The 21308-nt window shown below is 38.5% G+C and overlaps 1 protein-coding gene across 4 annotated transcripts in view; it reads left to right on the plus strand.

The window, feature by feature from the left end:
- MBIP (MAP3K12 binding inhibitory protein 1) overlaps positions 1 to 16047 on the plus strand; it is a 35036-nt gene extending 18989 nt beyond the window's left edge. For 3 of the 4 annotated variants that reach the window (XM_082649318.1, XM_082649320.1, XM_082649321.1), the window contains one exon: positions 15675 to 16047. In XM_082649318.1, coding sequence (XP_082505444.1) covers positions 15675 to 15782 — 108 coding nt within the window. In that variant the 3' untranslated portion in view covers positions 15783 to 16047. The remainder of the gene's footprint in view (positions 1 to 15674) is intronic. The other variant, XM_082649319.1, reaches the window with a different exon arrangement.
- The last annotated feature ends 5261 nt before the right edge of the window (positions 16048 to 21308 follow it).

Below are 21308 nucleotides of genomic sequence, written 5' to 3' on the forward strand. Positions count from 1 at the left end.
AGCCGTTTATATATTTTGAATATTAATCCCTTATCAGTCATATCATTTGCAAATATTTTCTCCCATTCAGTAGGTCTTTTTATTTAGTTGATGGTTTCCTTTCCTGTGCAAAAGCTTTTAAGTTTAATAGAGCCTTATTTGTTTATTTTTGCTTTTATTTCCTTTGTTTTACGAGACAGATCCAAAAAATTATTGCTATGATTATATCAGAATGTTCCACCTATGTTTTCCTCTAAAAGTTGTATGGTTTCCAGTCTTACATTTAGGTCTTTAATACATTTGGAGTTTATTTTTGTATATGCTGTTAGAGAATGTCCTAATTTCATTCTTTTACATGTATCTGTCCAATTTTCCCAGCACTACTTATCAAAGAGGCTGTCTTTTCTCCATTGTATAATCTTGCCTCCTTTGTTGTAGATTAATTGACCATAGGTGTGTGGGTTTATTTCTGGGCTTTCTATTCTGTTCCACTGATCTACGTGTCTGTTTTTTGCGCCAGTACTATACTGTTTTGATTACTGTAGCTTTGTAGTACAGTCTGAAGTCATAGAGCCTGATTTCTCCAGCTCTGTTGTTTGGCTGTTCAGTCTTTTGTGGTTTCATACAAATTTTAAGATTATTCGTTTTAGTTCTGTGAAAAATGCCATTGGTATTTTGATAGGGATTGCACTGAATCTGTAGATTGCCTTGTAATATGGTCTTTTTAACAATATTAATTCTTTCAATCCATGAACATGGTATATCTTTCCATCTATGTTGTTTTCAGTTCCTTTCATCAGTGTCTTATAGTTTTCTTAAGTACAAGTCTTTTACCTCCTTAGGTAGGTTTATTCCTAGGTATTTTCTTCTTTTTGATGGAATTGTTTCCTTAATTTCTTTCTAATAATTCATTGTTAATATGTAGAATTCAGCAGATTTATATATATTAGTTTTGTATCCTGCAACTTTACCAAATTCATTGATTAGCTCTAGTAGTTTTTTGGTGGCACCCATAGGATTTTCTGTGTATAGTGTCATGTCATCTGCAAACAGTGACAATTTTACTTCTTCCTTTCCACTTTGGATTCCTTTTCTTTCTTTCTTTCTTTTTTCTTTTTTTTTTTTGCTGTGACTAGGAGTTACAATACTATGTTGAATAAAAGTGGTGAGAGTGGACATCCTTTTATCTTAGAGGAAATGCTTTCAGCTTTTCACCATTGAGTATGATGTTAGTTGCAGTCTTGTCATATATGACCTTCATTATGTTGAGGTATGTTCCCTTTATGCCCACTTTCTGGAGAGTTTTTATCATAAATAGATGTTGAATTTTGTCAAAAGGTTTTTCTGCATCTATTAAGATGTTCATATGGTTTTTATTCAGTTTGTTAATGTGTATCACATTGATTGATTTGCAGATATTGACAAATCCTTGCATCTCTAGGATAAATCCCACTTGATCATGGTATATGATCCTTTTAATATATTGTTGAATTTGGTTTGCCAGTATTTTGTTCAGGATTTTTGTATCTGTGTTCATCAGTGATATTAGCCTGTAATTTTCTTTTTTTGTAGAATCTTTGTCTGGTTTTGGTATCAGGGTGATGATGGCCTTGTAGAATGACTTCGGAAGCTCTGCAGTTATTTGGAGTAGTTTAAGAAGGATAGGTGTTAATTCTCTAAATGTTTAGTAAAATTCACCTCTGAGGCCATCTTGTCCTGGATTTTTGTTGTTGGGGATTTTTAAAATTACTGATTCAATTTCATTACTGGTAATTGGTCTGTTGATATTGGTATTTTCTATTTCTTCTGGGTTCAGTATTGGGAAATTGTACATTTCTAGGAATTTGTCCATTTTGGCATATAGTTTTTCATAGTAGTCTCTTATGATTCTTTGTATTTCTGTGGTGTTGGCTGTAACTTCTCCTTTTCCATTTCTGATTTTATTGATTGGGCCCTCTTTTCTCTTGATGAGTCTAGCTAAAGGTTTACCTATTTTGTTGATTTTTTTGGTTTGTTTCTATTTTTTTTTATTTCTACTCTGATCTTTATGATTTATTTCCTTCTACTAACTTTGAGTTTTGTTTGTTCTTTTTCTAGTTGTTATAGATGTAAGGTTTAGGTTGTTTATTTGAGGTTTTTGTTGTTTCCTGAGATAACCTTGTATTGCTGTAGATTTCCCTCTTAGAACTGATTTTGCTGCATTCCACAGATTTTGGAATGTTGTATTTTCGTTATCATTTGTCGGCAGGTATTTTTTTTTATTTCCTCTTTGATTTCTTCAGTGATCCATTGGTTATTTAGTAGCATATTGTTTTTTTAGTAGCCTCCATGTGTTTGTGTCTTTTGCAGGTGATTTTTTTGTTTGTTTGGTTGTTGATTTCTAGTCTCATAGTGTTGTGGTTGGAAAAGATACTTGATATGATTTCAATTTTCTTAAATTTACCAAGGCTTGTTTTGTAGCTTAGCTGTGATCTATCCTGGAGACTGTTCATGTGCACTTAAAAAGAATGTGTGTTCTGCTGCTTTCAGAAGGAATGTTCTCTGTATATGAATAGGTTCTTCTGGTCCAATGTGTCATTTAAGGCCAGTGATTCCTTATTGATTTTCTATCTGGGTGATTTGTCTGTTGATATAAGTGGGGTGTTAAAGTCCCCTACTATTATCGTGTTACTGTCAATTTCTCCTTTTATGTCTGTTAATATTTGCTTTATGTATTTAGGTGCTCCTATGCTGGGGTGCATATGTATTTACAATTGTTACATCTTTTTCTTGGATCGATCCCTTGATCATTATGTAATGTCCTTCTTTGTCTCTTGGAACAGTCTTTATTTTAAAGTCTATTTTGTATGATATAAATATTGCTACTCCAGCTTTCTTTTGATTTCCATGTGCATGGACTACCTTTTCCCATCCTTTCAATTTCAGTCTGTGTGAGTCTTTAGATATGAAGTGAGTCTCTTGTAGGCAGCATATATAGAGGTCTTGCTTTTTATCCATTTAGCCATTGTCATTTGATTGTGGCATTTAGTCCATTTATATTTAAAGTAATTATTGATATGTACTTGTTGACATTTTGTTAATTGTTTTGGGGTTGTTTTTTGTAGGTAATTTTTGTTTGCTTTTTTTTTCTTGTGACTTGATGACTGTCTTTAGTGTTATATTTGGATTTGTCTTTCTTCTCTGTGTATATATCTATTACAGATTTTTGGTTTGTGGTTACCATGAGGTTTTTATATAGCAGACTATATATATATATACACACACACACACATATATATATACATGATTGTTTTAAGTTGTTGATCTCTTATTTCAAATGCATTTTAACAACCCTGCCTTTGTCCTCTCTTTGCCTCATGATTACTGTTTTTGATGTCATATTGTTACATCTGATTTTTTTGTGTATCCCTTAATTGTTTATTGTGGATGTTAGATGATTTTACTACTTTTGTCTTTTAACCTTCTTACTATCTTTGTGCATGGATGATTTACTACCTTTACTGTATATTTCCCTTTATTGATGAGCCTTTTCCTTTTGTAATTTTCACATTTCTATTTGTGGCCTTTTGTTTTTGCTTCTAGACACTCCTTTAACATATCTTATAAAGCTTATTTGGTGCTGCTGAACTCTTAGCTTTTGCTTGTCTGTAAAGCTTTTGATCTCTCTATCAAATCTGAACAAGAGCGTTGCTGCATAGAGTATTCTTGGTTGTAGGTTTTTCGCTTTTATCTCTTTAAATATATCATGCAACTCCTTTCTGATCTACAGACTTTCTGCTGAAAAATCACTTGAAAGCCGTAAGGGAATTCCCTTTTATGTAACTTGTTGCTTTTTCCTTGCTACATTTAACTTTAATTTTTGCCATTTTAATTACAGTGTGTTTTGGTGTGTTCCTCTTTGGGTTAATCCTGAGTGGCATTCTCTGTGCTTCCTAGACTTGGATGTTTCCTTTCCCAGATTAGGGAAGTTTTCAGCTATTATGTCTTCAGATATGTTCTCGGCCCTTTTCTCTCTTTTCTTCTAGGACCCCTATAATGCAAACATTAGTGTGCTCAGTGTTGTCCCAGAGGTCTCCTGAGCTGTCCTCATTTCTTTTCATTCATTTTTCTTTTGTTTGTTCAGCATCAGTGATTTCCACTACTCTGTATTCCAGCTCACTGATCCATTCCTCTCTTTCATTTAGTCTACTGTTGATTCCTTCTAGTGTATTTTTCATTTCAGATACTGTATTCTTCATCTCTGGTTGTTTTTTATGTTTTCTAACTCTTTGTTAATAACTTCTAACTTCTCTCTCTGTGCATCCATTCATCTCCTGAGCTCTTTGGTCATATTTACAATCACTACCTGAACACTTTCTCAGGTAGATTTCCTGTCTCCACTTCACTTAGTTCTTCTTCTCGTATTTTATCTTGTTCTTTTGTCTGGAACATGTTCCTTTGTTGTCTCATTTTGCCTGAGTTGCTGTTTTTACTTTTATGTATCTGGTGGTTGGTTATGTTTCCCAACAATGGAGAATTGGCCTTTTGTTACCTGAGCCGTGTGCTCTAGGGGTTCCCTCTATGAGAGCTGCATGGGTCCTTCTGTTGCGGCTGGCTATGTGGGTGGTCTAGTAGGCTTGGTTGGCCCCTAGTCTGGTTGGCTGCCAGGCCCTGCCTTGTGTGGAGGCTGCCAACCACAGGTTGGTGGGACTGGGTCACACGGTGGCTGACTGCAGAACCCCAGGTAGCCCTGGAGCTAATTTTGCCCCACTAGTGGCTGGAGTCAAGTTCCAGGACACTCCAGGGCTGTTGCCTGCACATGGTGGGTGAATCCAGGTCCTGCAGCTAGTGCTGACCTACTGGCAGGCAGAGCCAGGTCCTGGAGTCTTAATTCTATGGCCAAGGTGACCCAGAGCTAGTGTTGCATCACTGGTGGGTGGGGCCGGTTCCTGACACAGTTGAGTGTGGCATCCAGGACATCCTGAAGCTTGTGTTGGCCTGCTACTGGGCAGGGCCAAGCTGGTCCCAGTTTAAAGTGTGGCCTACTGGTAGGCAGTCTGGGTATGCAGGCTGTGGAGCTGTGGTTTTCTTGTGGTTGGTGTCTGTCCCTTGGTGGGTGAGACTGGTTCAGAGGTTAAAGCAGGCTTCCAGGGCAGGGCCGGGGCCCAGGGGTTTCTGGGACTGGTGCCTGCCCACTTGTGGGTGGAGCTGGGTCCTGGATCCTCTGGTTGCCAGGGCTGTGTCCAGAGGTAGCCATTAGCTGAGGAGGTCTTAAGGCAGCCTGTCTGCTGGTGAGTGGGGCTGTGTCCCGGCCCATTTAGTTGCTTTGGCCTGAGGCATCCCAGCACTGGTGCCTACAGGCTGCTGAGCTAGAACGGGGCTGGGTCCTGCGGCTAATAATCTAGAGGGAGGATTCCACAATGCCACTTGCTAGCACCAGTGTTGTCCACATGTTAGAACAGGCTTCTAAAAATGGCTGGCCCACCAGCCAGTGGCTGTGTAACCAGGGTGAGCTACAACTAATTTCTGTCTCTCTGGGTGACTCTGCAAGATCAGAAAGTTGGTCTGACCCAGGCTCCTGTCAAATTTCTGATTCTGCTCTGGATCCTAGAGTGTGTGAAATTTTGTGCCCTTTAAGAGTGAAGTCTTTATTTCCCCAACCCTGTGGGATTCCCAAAAGCCATCCCTGCTGGGCTTCAAAGCCAAATGCTCTGGGCTGGTCTTCTCTCTGCAGTATATGTTGGTTGTCTTATAATTTGTTGATGATTTCCTTTGCTGTGCAAAAGCTTTTAAGTTTGATTAGGTCTTGTTTATTTTTACTATTACTTCTTTTGCTTTGAGAGACTGATCTAAGAAATTGCTGTGATTTATGGCTGAAAAATGTTTTGCCTGTGTTTTTCTTCCAGGAGTTTTATTGGTGTCATGTCCTATATTTACGTCTTTAAACTATTTTCGGTTTACTTTTCTATATGGTGTGGGGGAGTGACTTGATATACATATAGCTGTGCAGCTTTCCCGCACCACATGCTGAAGAGACTGTCTTTTTTCTTTTTCTTTTATTTTAACATCTTTATTGGAGTATAAGTGCTTTACTATGGTGTGTTAGTTTCTGCTTTATAACAAAGTGAATCAGCTATACACATACATATATCCCCATATCTCCTCCCTCTTGCGTCTCCCTTCCCCCCTCCCTATCCCACCTCTCTGGTCACAAAGCACTGAGCTGATCTCCCTATGCTATGTGACTGCTTCCCACTAGCTATCTATTTTACATTTGGCAGTGTATATAAGTCCATGCCACTCTCTAACTCCGTATCAGCTTAACCTTCCCCACCCTGTGTCCTCTAGTTCATTCTCTACATCTGCATCTTTATTCCTGTCCTGCCCCTAGGATCTTCATCATGATTTTTTTTTCCTTTAGATTCCTTATATATGTGTTAGCATACGGTATTTGTTTTTGTCTGACTTACTTCACTTTGTATGACAGACTAGGTCCATCCACCTCACTACAAATAACTCAATTTCATTTCTTTTTATGGCTGAGTAATATTCCATTGTATATATGTGCCACATCTTCTTTATCCATTCATCTGTCGATGAACACTTAGGTTGCTTCCATGTCCTGGCTATTGTAAATAGAGCTCCCATAAACATTGTGGTACATGACCCCTTTTGAATTATGGTTTTCTCAGGGTATATGCCCAGTAGGGGGATTGCTGGGTAGTTCTATTTTTAGTTTTCTAAGGAACCTCCATACTGTTCTCCATAGTAGCTGTATCAGTTAAACTTCCCACCAACAGTGCAAGAGTGTTCCCTTTTCTCCACACCCTCTCCAGCATTTATTGTTTGTAGATTTTTTGATGATGGCCATTCTGACTGGTGTGAGGTGATACCTCATTGTTGTTTTCATTTGCATTTCCCTAATGATTAATGATGTTGAGCATTCTTTCATGTGTTTGTTGGCTATCTGTATATCTTCTTTGGAGAAATGTCTGTTTAGGTCTTCTGCCCATTTTTGGATTGGGTTGTTTGTTCTTTTGATATTGAGCTGCATGAGCTGCTTGTAAATTTTGGAGATTAATCCTTTGTCAGTTGCTTCATTTGCAAATATTTTCTCCCATTCTGAGAGTTGTCTTTTCCTCTTGTTTATGGTTTCCTTTGCTGTGCAAAAGCTTTAAGTTTCATTAGGTGCCATTTGTTTATTTTTGTTTTTATTTCCATTTCTCGAGGAGGTGGGTCAAAAAGGATCTTGCTGTGATTTATGTCATAGAGTGTTCTGCCTATGTTTTCCTCTAAGAGTTTGATAGTGTCTGACCTTAGATTTAGGTCTTTAATCCATTTTGAGCTTATTTTTGTGTATGGTGTTAGGGAGTGATCTAATCTCATACTTTTACATGTACCTGTCCAGTTTTCCCAGCACCACTTATTGAAGAGGCTGTCCTTTCTCCACTGTACATTCCTGCCTCCTTTATCAAAGATAAGGTGACCATATGTGCGGGAGGTTTATCTCTGGGCTTTCTATCCTGTTCCATTGATCTATCTTTCTGTTTTTGTGCCAGTACCATACTCTCTTGATTACTGTAGATTTGTAGTATAGTCTGAAGTCAGGGAGCCTGATTCCTCCAGCTCCATTTTTCGTTCTCAAGATTGCTATGGCTATTCAGGGTCTTTTGTGTTTCCATACAAATTGTGAAATTTTTTGTTCTAGTTCTGTGAAAAATTCCAGTGGTAGTTTGGTAGGGATTGCATTGAATCTGTAGATTGCTTTGGGTAGTAGAGTCATTTTCACAATGTTGATTCTTCCAATCCAAGAACATGGTATATCTCTCCATCTATTTGTATCATCTTTAATTTCTTTCATCAGTGTCTTATAATTTTCTGCATACAGGTCTTTTGTCTCCTTAGGTAGGTTTATTCCTAGATATTTTATTCTTTTTGTTGCAATGGTAAATGGGAGTGTTTTCTTGATTTCACTTTCAGATTTTTCATCATTAGTGTATAGGAATGCAAGAGATTTCTGTGCATTAATATTGTATCCTGCAACTTTACCAGATTCCTTGATTAGCTCTAGTAGTTTTCTGGTAGCATCTTTAGGACTCTCTATGTATAGTATCATGTCATCTGCAAACAGTGACAGCTTTACTTGTCATCTGCAAACAGTGACAGCTTTACTTCTTTTCCGATTTGGATTCCTTTTATTTCTTTTCTTCTCTGATTGCTGTGGCTAAAACTTCCAAAACTATATTGAATAATAGTGGTGAGAGTGGGCAACCTTGTCTTGTTCGTGATCTTAGTGGAAATGTTTTCAGTTTTTCACCATTGAGGATGATGTTGGCTGTGGGCTTGTCATATATGGCCTTTATTATGTTGAGAAAAGTTCCCTCTATGCCTACTTTCTGCAGGGTTTTTCTCATAAATGGGTGTTGAATTTTGTCAAAAGCTTTCTCTACATCTATTGAGATGATCATATGGTTTTTATCCTTCAATTTGTTAATATGGTTTATCACATTGATTTGCGTACATTGAAGAATCCTTGCATTCCTGGAATAAACCCCACTTGATCATGGTGTATGATCCTTTTAATGTGCTGTTGGATTCTGTTTGCTAGTATTTTGTTGAGGATTTTTGCATCTATGTTCATCAGTGATATTGGCCTGTAGTTTTCTTTCTTTGTGACATTCTTATCTGGTTTTGGTATCAAGGTGATGGTGGCCTCGTAGAATGAATTTGGGAGTGTTCCTCCCTCTGCTATATTTTGGAAGAGTTTGAGAAGGATAGGTGTTAGCTCTTCTCTAAATGTTTGATAGAATTCACCTGTGAAGCCATCTGGTCCTGGGCTTTTGTTTGTTGGAAGATTTTTAATCACAGTTTCAATTTCAGTGGTTGTGATTGGTCTGTTCATATATTCTATTTCTTCCTGATTCAGTCTTGGCAGGTTGTGAACTTCTAAGAATTTGTCCATTTCTTCCAGGTTGTCCATTTTATTGGCATATAGTTGCTTGTAGTAATCTCTGATGATCTTTTGTATTTCTGCAGTGTCATTTGTTACTTCTCCTTATTCATTTCTAATTCTATTGATTTGAGTCTTCTCCCTTTTTTTCTTGATGAGCCTGGCTAATGGTTTATCTATTTTGTTTATCTTCTCAAAGAACCAGCTTTTAGTTTTATTGATCTTTGCTATCATTTCCTTCATTTCTTTTTCATTTATTTGTGATCTGATCTCAATGATTTCTTTCCTTCTGCTAATTTGGGGTTTTTTGGTTCTTCTTTCTCTAGTTGCTTTAGGTGTAAGGTTAGGTTGTTTATTTGAGTTGTTTCTTGTTTCTTGAGGTAGGATTGTATTGCTATAAACTTCCCTCTTAGAACTGCTTTTGCTGCATCCCATAGGTTTTGGGGTGTCGTGTTTTCATTGTCATTTGTTTCTGGGTATTTTTTGATTTTGTCTTTGATTTCTTCAGTGATTTCTTGGTTATTTAGTAGTGTATTGTTTAGCCTCCATGTGTTTGTATTTTTTACAGATTTTTTCCTGTAATTGATATCTAGTTTTATACCGTGGTGGTCAGAAACAATAGTTGATATGATTTCAATTTTCTTAAATTTACCAGGGCTTGATTTGTGACCCAAGATATGATCTATCCTGGAGAATGTTCTATGAGCACTTGAGAAGAAAGTGTATTCTGTTGTTTTTGGGTGGAATGTCCTAGAAATATCAATTAAGTCCATCTTGTTTAATGTATCATTTAAAGCTTGTGTTTCCTTATTTATTTTTATTTTGGATGATGTCCATTGGTAAAAATTGGGTGTTAAAGTCCCCTACTATTATTTTGTTACCATCGATTTCCCCATTTTGGCTGTTAGCATTTGTCTTATGTATTGAGGTGCTCCTATGTTGGGTGCATAAATATGTACAATTGTTATATCTTCTTCTTGGATCGATCCCTTGATCATTATGTAGTGCCCTTCTTTGTCTCTTGTAATAGTCTTTATTTTAAAGTCTATTTTGTCTGATATGAGAATTGCTACTCCAGCTCTGTTTGTTTTCCATTTGCATGGAATATCTTTTTCCATCCCCTCACTTTCAGTCTGTATGTGTCCCTAGGTCTGAAGTGGGTCTCCTGTAGACAGCATATGTACGGGTCTTGTTTTTGTATCCATTTACTCAGTGTATGTCTTTTGGCTGGAGTATTTAATTCATTTACATTTAAGGTTATTATCAATATGTATGTTCCTGTGACCATTTTCTTAATTGCTTTGAGTTTATTATTGTAGGTCTTTTCCTTCTCTTGTCTTTCCCGCCTAGAGAAGTTCCTTTAGCATTTGTTGTAGAGATGGGTTGGTGGTGCTGAATTCTCTTAACTTTTGCTTGTCTGTAAAGCCTTCGATTTCCCCTTCAAATCTGAATGAGATGCTTGCTGGGTAGAGTAATCTTGGTTGTAGGTTTTTCCCTTTCATCACTTTAAATATGTCCTGCCACACCCTTTTGGCTTGCAGAGTTTCTCCTGAAAGATCAGTTGTTAACCTTATGGGGATCCCCTTGTATGTTACTTGATTTTTTCATTGCTGCTTTTAATATTTTTCCTTTGTAGTTAATTTTTGATAGTTTGATTAATATGTGTCTTGGCATCTTTCTCCTTGGATTTATCCTGTATGAGACTCTCTGCGCTTCCTGGACTTGACTGGCTATTTCCTTTCCCATATTAGGGAAGTTTACAACTATAATCTCTTCAAATATTTTCTCAGTGTCTTTCTTTTTCTCTTTTTCTTCTGGGACCCCTATAATTCGAGTGTTGGTGTGTTTAATGTTGTCCCAGAGGTCTCTGAGACTGTCCTCAATTCTTTTCATTCTTTTTTCTTTATTCTGCTCTGCACTAGTTATTTCCACTCTTTTATCTTCCAGGTCACTTACCTGTTTTGCCTCAGTTAACCTGCTATTGATTCCTTCTAGAGAATTTTAAATTTCATTTATTCTGCTGTTCATCATTGTTTGCTCTTTAGTTCTTCTAGTTCCTTGTTAAATGTTTCTTGTATTTTCTCCATTCTGTTTCCAAGATTTTGAATCATCTTTGCTATCATTATGCTGAATTCTTTTTCAGGTAGATTTCCTCTTCGTTTGTTTGGTTTGGTGGGTTTTTACCTTGCTCCTTCATCTGCTCTGTGTTTCTCTGTCTTCTCATTTTGCTCAATTTACTGTGTTTGGGGGTCTCCTTTTTGTAGTTTCCGTTGTTTTTGGTCTCTATCCCCCTTCGGTAAGTTTGGTTCAGTGGGTTGTGTAAGCTTCCTGGTGGAGGGGACTGGTGCCTGTGTTCTGTTGGATGAGGCTGGATCTTGTCTTTCTGGTGGGCAGAAGTACATCTGGTGATGTGTTTTGGGGTGTCTGTGAGCTTATTATGATTTTAGGCAGCCTCTCTGCTAATGGGTGGTGTCGTTTTCCTGTCTTGCTAGTTGTTTGGCATGGGTTGTCCAGCACTGGAGCTTGCTGGTTGTTGAGTGGAGCTGGGTCTTAGTGTTGAGATGGAGATCTCTGGGAGAGCTCTCGCTGATTTATATTATGTGGGACCAGGGTGTCTCTGACGGACCAATGTCTTGAACTCAGCTCTCCCACCTTAGAGGCACAGGCCTGACACCTGCTCAGAGCACCAAGACTGTGTCAGCCTCATGGCTGCTAGTTTTGGAGGGTCTCCTGCATGGGTGGGGGGCAGTTGTTGCTCACCACAGGGACACGGACACTGGCAGCAGAAGTACTGGGAAGTAGTCCTTGGCTTTAGCCTTCCTGGAGTCTGTCATTTTCCCCACCAAAAAAAACCTGTCTTTTTTCCATTGTGTATTCTTACCTCCCTGGTCTGTAGATCAATTGACCATAGGTGCATTGGTTTATTTCTGAGTTCTCTGTTCTGTTCCATTGATCTATTTGTCTGTTTTTTTGCCAATACAGAGCTGTGTTGGTTATTGTAGCTTTTTAGTATAGTTTGAAGTCTGGAAGTATTATACCTCCAGCTTTGTTCTTTTCCTTCAGGAGAGCTTTGGCAATTCTGGATCTTTTGTGTTTCCATGTAACTTTTAGGTTTATGTGTTAGGTCTGTGAAAAGTGTCATAGGTATTTTGATGGAGATTGCATTAAATCTGTAGATTGCTTGGGAAGTATGGCCATTTTATCAGCATATAGGTCTTTCACCTCCTTGGTTAAGTTATTCCTAGGTTTTTTTTGTTTTGGTTTTTTGTTTTCGACATGGTTTTATATGGGCCTTTCAAAATTTTTTTCTGATATTTCATTATTAGTATAAAGACATGCAATAGATTTCTTTATATTAATCTCATATCCTGCTGCCTTACTGAATTCATTATCAGTTCTAATAGTTTTTGTGTGGAGACTTCAGGGTTCTCTACGTAGAGTACCATGTCATCTGCAAATAGTGACAGTTCTAATTCTTCACTTCCAATCTGGATACCTTTTATTTCTTTTTCTTGTCTGATTGCTGTGGTAGGACTTCTAATAGTATGTTAAATGGAAGTGGTAAGAGTAGGCATCAGTGGCTCGTTCCTGAATTTAGCTGGAAGGCTTTGAGCTTTTCACCCTTGAATATTCTGTTGGCTGTGGGTTTGTCATAAATGCCCTTTATTATGGTGAGATATTTTCACTTTGTGAGGTTTTATCATGAATAGATGTTGAATTTTTTCAAATGCTTTTTCTGCATCTATTGAGATGATCATGTGTTGTCTTTCCTTTTGTTAATATGGTGTATCACATTGATTTGCATATGTTGAACCATCCTTGTGACTGTGGTATGAATCCCACTTGATCATGGTGCATGATCCTTTGAAGGTATTGTTGGATTCGGTTTGCTAATATTTTGTTGAGGCTTTTGCATCTATATTTGTTAGAAATATTGGCCAGTAATTTTCTTATTTTATAGTGTCTTTTTCTGGTTTTGGTATCAGGGTGATGGTGGCCTCATAGAATGAATTTGGGAGACTTCCCTCCTCTTTGAGAGGGATAGATATGAGTTCTTCTTTCTATGTTTGGTAGAATTCCCCGGTGAATCCGTTTGGTCCTGGACTTCTGTTTGCAGGGAGTTTTGTGGGGTTTTTTTTTTTAATTAGAGATTCTGTTTCACTTTTAGTGATTGGTCTGTTCAAATTATCTGTTTCCTCTTGACTCAGTTTTGGCAGCTGTGTTTCTAGAACCTTGTCCATTTCTTCTAGTTTGTCCAATTTGTTGGCATATAACTGTTCGTAGTATTTGGTATCAGTTGTTATAGCTCTTCATTTCGTATTTTGTTTGGGTCCTCTTTTTCTTGGGGAACCTGGCTTGAGGTTTGTTGATTTTGTTCGTCTTTTAAAAAAACCACCTCTTGGTTTTATTGATATTTTGTATTTTTGTTTGTTCTTTTCCTAATTATTTTAGCTGGTAGGTTAGGTTGTTTAGGATTTTTCTTTCTTGAGGAAGGCCTATATCCCTATGAACTTCCCTCTTAGAACTGCTTTTGTTGCATCCCATAGATCTTGTAAAGTTGTGTTTTTCATTTCTGTTTGTCATGGTATTTTTTGATTTCTTCTTTGATTTCATCATTCATACACTGGTTTTTTAGTGCATGTTTTTTATTCTCCTTTTCCTGTTTTTGTCTCTGTGGTTGATTTCTAGTTTCATACCATTTTCAGTAAAAAAGATACTTGAAATAATTTCTGTCCTCTTAAATTTGTTGTGGCTTGTTTTGTGACCTTATGGTCGGTCTATCCTAGAGAACATTCCATGCGTGCTTGAAAAGAATGTGTATTCTGGGTTTTTTGGATGTAGCATCCTGTACAAATCAATTAAGTCCAACTGGTATATTGTGTCATTTAGTACCTCTGTTGCCTTACTGATTTCCGGTCTGGATGAGCTGTCCTTTGATGTCAGTGGGCTGTTAAAGTCTCCTAGCATTATAGTCAACTTCTCCTTTTATGTCTGTTAGTATTTGTTTTATATATTTTACTTAACTTTCTTCTAAATTCATAGAGGCAGAAAGTTATCTACTGTGGTCTTCTTGAAGGATTGTTTCTATGTGGGGACATTTCTGTGTAAACTGTATCCAGTGTCTTTGGTGCAAGGGATGGTTTTAGTATGGATGACAGCCATGTCTTTCCTCTGGGTGTGCTGGCCATTATCCCCTTAATAGGGGATGTGGTTGGTGTTGGAGTATCTAAAGCCTGTGCAGGGTGTGAGGCAGGGCTTTCTCTCTGCTGTTGCTGTCACCGCCCTGTCAAGGGTGGAGTCTATTTCACAGTTGTTGTAGAAGCCCAGAGGGTTGGGTTAGATCAGGCTTCTTTAACCTTGAGTGTGTGCCCTGCCCCAAGAAGGTGATTGCTGAAGCAAGTGAGGCCCAGTGCAGTCAGAGAGAACCTATGCACTGCCTGTGTAGGTGTTTGTGGTTCTGCTTAGAAGCAGCCCAAGGCTACGTGTTTTCCTCTACTGTATTCGTCCCGGATCTAGTGCAAAGGTATGGCATGGAGGAGTGTTGTGACTGCAGGAATTGAGGTGGCTGCACTGCTGCCTGAGATCTGGGCTGCCTCCGTGGCAGTCTTCTCTTAGAATCTAGCACTAAGCTGCAGTGTGGACTGGACATTCCAGGGCACTCTCGCTAGGAGATGAACCACTGTGTTCCTGAGTGCTCTGACAATGGCTGCTGCTGCCCCACCCGGATCATACTCTAGGCACCCTGTTCTGTCCCTGCATCACTAGACCATCTTTTTCCCAGTGTTCAGTTGGCCCAGACCTCTCAGTCTGTGGTGTGGGGTGAACAGGGCCGGGGGTGTACACCCCTTCGGATTGGGAGGTGTAATGAGGCAGCATCCACCAGTGCAAGGCTCTCTCCACCCTGATTATTGGGAAGCCAGCACATGTACTCCTCCTGGGTAGAGTCTAGGTTTCTCCAGCCCTTCTCTCTGTCCCAGTGGACTTCCCAGCAGGCAAGGGCACTTCTCACCCCTGTGCAGGACCCCAGGACTGGAATTCAGGATTGTGGCCTAACCTGCTTGCTCCCCAATGCCAGGGTTCACCCATGCAAACCTTCTCTTCCTTACATATTCCTCCCAGGGGTACCCGTCCTGACCTGATGTGTTTTATTTTCTGTCGTACCTGGTTTTGTAGAGATCTTCCTTGCAGCTGTGGTTGTACAGTTCTTCTGCCAGGTTCCAGTTAGTTTTCCATGAGAACTGTTCCACATGTAGATGTATTTTTGATGTGTTTGTGTGGGGAGGTGAGCTCCACATCCTCCTCATCTGCCATCTTGATCCCCCTCTCCTTATTTTTTTGATTGTAAAATTTTGAGTATATTTATTTGAGAGTATCCATTTTTTCCAGGAGAGGTAGTTGATTGCAGTTAATCTATCAAAAGAGAATTTCTAGTTATTTTAAGCAGTTAAACTAGTCCTAAATACTTTTTTTTTTACTATTGATTATGAGAATAGTCAGTCAGTTGAAAAAATGCTTTTACAATCCTTTCAAAAAGTATAAAAGTTCCAGGAGAGCTTAGTCATTAGAAAAGCAAAAGTAAGAAATATTTAAGCCTTGTTATTTTATGCCTTTAAATTTATAGTATAGTCAACATTAATATATAGTTCAGTTTTTAAATTCTCATGAGAAAAAGGTATTTACCATGCTTTTGGATTTTTATATATTTATAGTACATTTAGAACTTTATCTGCATTAAGATACTTCAGCAATTTGTTATTGTTTACAGCAGAACTATTCACTGGCTGAACTTGATGAGAAAATTAGTGCCCTCAAGCAAGCTCTGCTCAGAAAATCAAGAGAAGCAGAATCTATGGTGACGCATCACCTTCCATGAAAAACTCCTCTGTTGTCATTTTACTTTTTTAGATATGTGTGTATAACTTACTTACATAGCCATTTAATTAATTGCAGTGTATTAATGTAGACGTCCCTCTGAAAGCAAGGTTTATTTTCATGTGAGTCCACTTTGCAGCAAGCAATCTTCAAATATTCCAGTGTACTTTAAAATAGTTAATGCATTGAAAATAGCAATGTTGGAATTTATTCCCTTCTGTTTTAAAGGAGGTATTTTGGAAATTGAAAAACTTAATTTGAAAGTACATCTTCATGTGTATGTGTGTGTTTACCACAGAAAGGAAGATTTATTTTGAATAGTGATATTTAAGAAGACTTTATATTTGTAACATTGATACTAACCAGTTTTAGTTTAAACCAGTACTTTGTACATAATAGGCATTCAATAAAAATTTGAAGTGAGTTTTAAATGAATGCATATATTCTTTTCCAAGTGTCAATTTAATCTAAATAGTAGACCATACCTTTTATCCCTTTAGACTGTGTGACCTTAATCTATTTCCTTAGCTGTAAAATGTAGGATAATATATCCTACATTTGTTATGAACAGTAGTTGAAATCATACATGTACAGCTTTTGAAACTGGCCTAAAAGAAGTGCTTAGTAAATGTTAGCTATTATTACTATTGACTAAAACCAAGTGTGTCTTTGGAAAGTAGTTAAGATGTTACAACTTATATAGTTCCTCTCCCTTGAGAGCCTCACCTTTTTGGAGTGCCCCAGTTTTATATTAGGCAGCACATATATTTCCATAGTTGCAAACTAAACATTTAAAAGATGCAGCTACTACTCACACACTTATGATCAATTAATCTATGACATAGGAGGCAAGAATATACAACAGAGAAAACACAGTCTCTTCAACAAGTGGTGCTGGGAAAACTGGACAGCTACATGGAAAAGAATGAAATTAGAACATTCCCTCACACAATATACAAAAGTAAACTCAAAATGGTTAAAAGGCCTAAATATAAGACATGAAACCATAAAACTCTGAGAACATAGGTGAAACAGTCTTTGACATAAATTGTAGCAATATTTTCTTGGATCAGTCTCCCAATACAGAAGAAATAAAAGCGAAAATAAACACATGGGACCTAATTAAACTTGTAAGTTTTGCGTAGCAAAGAAAGCCATCAACAAAAAGACAACATACAGAATGGGAGAAGATACTTGCAAACGATGCGACTGACAAGGGGTTAATATTCAGACTATTTAAACAGCTCATAGAACTCTATCAAAAAAACCCAATCCAATCAAAAAATGGGCAGAAGACTTGAATAGACATTTTTCTGAAGGCAGAGATGGGTAACAGGCACATGAAAAGATAGTCAACATCATTTCTCAACTAACTACCAGAGAAATGCAAATCAAAACTACAATGAGGTATCACTTTACACCAGTCAGAATGGCCAGCATCAAAAAATCTACAAACAATAAATGATGGAGAGGGTGTGGAGAAAAGGGAACCCTCATACACTGTTGGTTGGGATGTAAATTGGTGCAGCACTGGGGAGGTTCCTTAAAAAACTAAAAATAGAACTGCCATATGATCCAGTAATTCCTCTCCTGGGTATATATCCAGAGGAAACAAAAACACTAATTTAAAAAGATTCATGCATCCTAATGTTTATAGCAGCACTATTTACAATAGCCAAGAAATGGAACCAACCTAAGTGCCCATCAACAGATGATTGGCTTAAGAAGATGTGGTAGATACACACAGTGGAATATTACCTGGCCATAAAAATGAAATAACTGCCATTTGGAACAACACGGGTGGACCTAGAGAATATCATGCTTAGTGAAGTCCAACAGAGAAAGACAAATACTTATGACATCACTTACATGTGGAATCTAAAAAATTACAAATGAATGTAATATGCAAAACACAAACAGACAGACCTAGAAAACAAACCTGCCGTCATCAAAGGTGAGGGGGAAGTGAGGAGGGACAAATTAGGGGTATGGCATTAACAGAAACTATGTGTAAAATAGATAAGCAACAAGGATTTACTGTATAGCACAGGGAATTATACCCATTATCTTGTAATAATCTATATTGGAATATAATCTGCAAAAATAATCACTTCTGTACACCTGGAACACAATATTATAAATCCACTATACTGCAGTAAAAAAAGTTTTTTTTAAAGCAGGTATAATCAAGGAGCAGATGTTTAGCTCAATAATTGGTTGCAAGAATCAGAAATCTACCTAAAATAGCTTGTAAAGCAGAATTGTTAAAAAGCATCAGAAATCTGGAATTTAATTGCAGGAAGTATAGCTTGACAGTGTGGCATCCAGAAGGTTACCAGTGGTTTGGTTCATCTCTTTCTCTGTGTCTCTAGCTGCCTCTGGCTCTGCTTCTGTCTCTGTCCCCTACCCTCCTTTTTTTCTGCTCTCCCTCTCCCTCTGTGTCTCTTTCCCTCTGTCTTCCTCATTCTTTTTCTCTTACACATAAGCATCTATGCATCTGCTTTATTCTCTCTCTGTGAACTGGTTTCTCTGAAGGCCTCTTCATTTCTGCTTCCTCACATGGGTGACATGTTAGCCCTGTCTCCATCACCTTGGCTTGTTCATGCCTTTGAACTTCCATGGTGCACACTCTGAGCCCAGCTCTATAGAGCCTCGCAACTCCATTGACCCTTGCCTGCTTACCTGTCTTTGTATCTTAGTTCAGGTCCTTCAGAAACTGAATCTCAATGTCATCAGGGGTCTCAGTCAGTTGTGGCCAGGATGATGGGGCAGGACCTCTTCATAGGAATATGCACTGTACACACAGTCTTGTACCATGTTTGTGGAATCCTTGAAAATGGGGTCACCTGGTAAAAAAAAAAAAAATGGGACTTTAAAATCATTCCCAAGAACTGCATGTGGACAAGTTGTTTCCACTAATGTCTTACCACTATATTTCTTCTCGGCAGAACAAACTTATCCTTCAAGATAATCTTGCCTAATGTCATCCAGTATTATAGGTACAGCAACAAATGTCTGCCCTTCAGTCTCTATCCAGTGCTTGTAACCACCATCCTGACAGAATGACCTCTGGGTTTATTGGCACATGGTACTACGATCACATCAGCAATACAGTAGGAAAAACCTCAACAAAAATTATCGATTAGAAAAGGAGGATGACTTAGAGGTGGGGAAGAAACCTAGAAAACAGGATCATATACTGGTCACTAGTCTGCCCCTAAATAAATACCACAAATCTGTTTCTTGGCTGTTAGCAGTAGAATATGTTCCTAAGTCATGTCTGACAGTCCTAGGATCTGGCCATTAGAAGGATTTCCTTTTTCTGTTATCCTTCAGACTTACTCTTCTGAAGGACATTAGAGAGTCCTCCTGTCTACAGTAAGTAATGTCTGGTGCCAGCATCCTTTTCTGCTTGAGTCGGAGCCTCCAGAAGAGGCCGTTGGCGTGAGTTGGTGTAGTTGCTTGTTTAAGACCCGTTCTTCTGGTGATAACTACCCAGTATTTCAGTGGGCTTTCAATCGTTGTCTTTCTTGAGTGCATCACTGACTAAAAGGTGATGCCAAGAATTTCTGGGGTGGACCGGGGCGCGAGTAAGCTTGCTCTCTTAATCACCAGGCCACCTAATGACCATTCCTTCAGGACTTTTTGTTATTCAGCTCTTCTTAGACCCCATTATTCTTAATGGCTCTGTTCTCAAGAGAATAAAGGAGGAAAAGTGACTTGAAAGAGGATTGGATTGTAGGACAGGAAGCACTTCTTCCCTAGTCTGCCCTTAAAAATCCCTCCCCTCCACAGGTTACATTCCAATCTAGGGACGTGTTTTACTAGGGTTTGGAAATTGGGGGCTGGGGGTTCATCCTGTGGAAAAGGGCTGAGCTTCCCCAACTAGTGTAGCTATCCTCCTTTCAACTGCTAGGCTCCTGAGCCCTGAGCTTTTCTAAATTCATGAATAATATCCGGATCTTACCTTCAACAATCTCAGCAGAAAAGAATTCCCTTTATGAAACATAGATATGTAATTTCCTGCTTTTTCCTATTTACTTTTAGCCCGACAACCTGGTACAGAAAACTCGTTGCCACTGACTTTTTAAATTATGTCCAAAGGGAATTAACACATTCCTCCATTTCAACATTTGATTACTTAAATCTGAAGCTGTGGCTTTAGTGACATGTGGCTTGGGCCCAAGAGATTTGGGGCAGTTGTTTAGGTATTTTGCCACCTCTTACCTCTATGCCACCCGTTTTCTATGGAATTGGGAATTCTCTCTCTCACCCCTGCCTTCACCCCATCCCTCTGCCTTGACTCCACAGCTAGTTCTACACAGAGCCTATTACAATCCTATTCCTGGCACTGATTTCCGTTTTAGGGATTTCTTGTTTCCAAGAAACAGAAAACCAATTCTGACTTAAGTAAAGGGGTGTTGTAATAAAGAACGTGAATAATTCAAATTGCAGGAAGTTCAGCCAGGATTGGTTACCCTCTTGCCCGCACTGGGGCATGTTGTCTGGATTCTGCATACCTGCTTCACTCTGTAGCTTGGCTTCTCTGAAAGATGTCTTCTTTCCTGCCTCTTTGCAGTTTGATTTTGCTCGAGACTTTGGGCTCCATGGTGCTGTTAGCTTAGACGTAGCCCTTTGGTTCCGGTGTCCCGTGTTTGTTTCATATGATTCAAAATCTGGAAAAAGAGGAACTCATATTCTCAACTTGGGTCAGCTGTCCACACTTGGGCCAGTTATCTTTGGCTTGAGTGTTAGGATCTAGAAGAACAAAAATAGCCACACTTGCCCAGCCCTATGGGGAAAGAAATCATGGGCTGGGAACTCTGCCCCTGTGATCTCTGCCGCCTTATAAAGTTTTTAGTTCTTTAAGAAGTACCTTTTTACCTGTTACTTTAACTGAAAACGTTTTATGATTGTTAACCCTAGAGACACCATCTGGGTCCACTGGACAAAATTTTAGTTTTTGTTTTGTTTTGAGCAACTAACTATTTATAAGGATTGATTTCATGACTTTTGCTTTTTCTTAATATTCTCCCAGGGATAAAGAGAAAGTCTACTTTTTTTTTTTTTTTTTTTTTTGCGGTACGCGGGCCTCTCACTGTTGGGGCCTCTCCCGTTGCGGAGCACAGGCTCCGGATGCACAGGCTCAGTGGCCATGGCTCACGGGCCCAGCCGCTCCGCAGCATGTGGGATCTTCCCGGACCGGGGCATGAACCCATGTCCCCTGCATCGGCAGGCACACTCTTAACCACTGCGCCACCAGGGAAGCCCGAGAAAACCTACTTTTTAAAAATATAATAAAATTCATTATATCTTTCAATCCCTATGCATGTCCATTGGACCCTTTTATAACTCTAAGATACATTATGGAATCTCAGTGACTTAATTTTATTCAATTTTTCCTACATCTTTTGAGATATTTCATTAGCTCAGGAATTATTTAATCATTACTAATTATACCCATGTAATTATTTTACAATAAATGATCACTATTACTTCATCCTTAGTTTTCATATCGCATTGCCCC

Source organism: Grampus griseus (assembly GCF_964374135.1).
Source record: "Grampus griseus genome assembly, chromosome: 2".
Classification (NCBI taxonomy): Eukaryota; Metazoa; Chordata; class Mammalia; order Artiodactyla; family Delphinidae; genus Grampus; species Grampus griseus.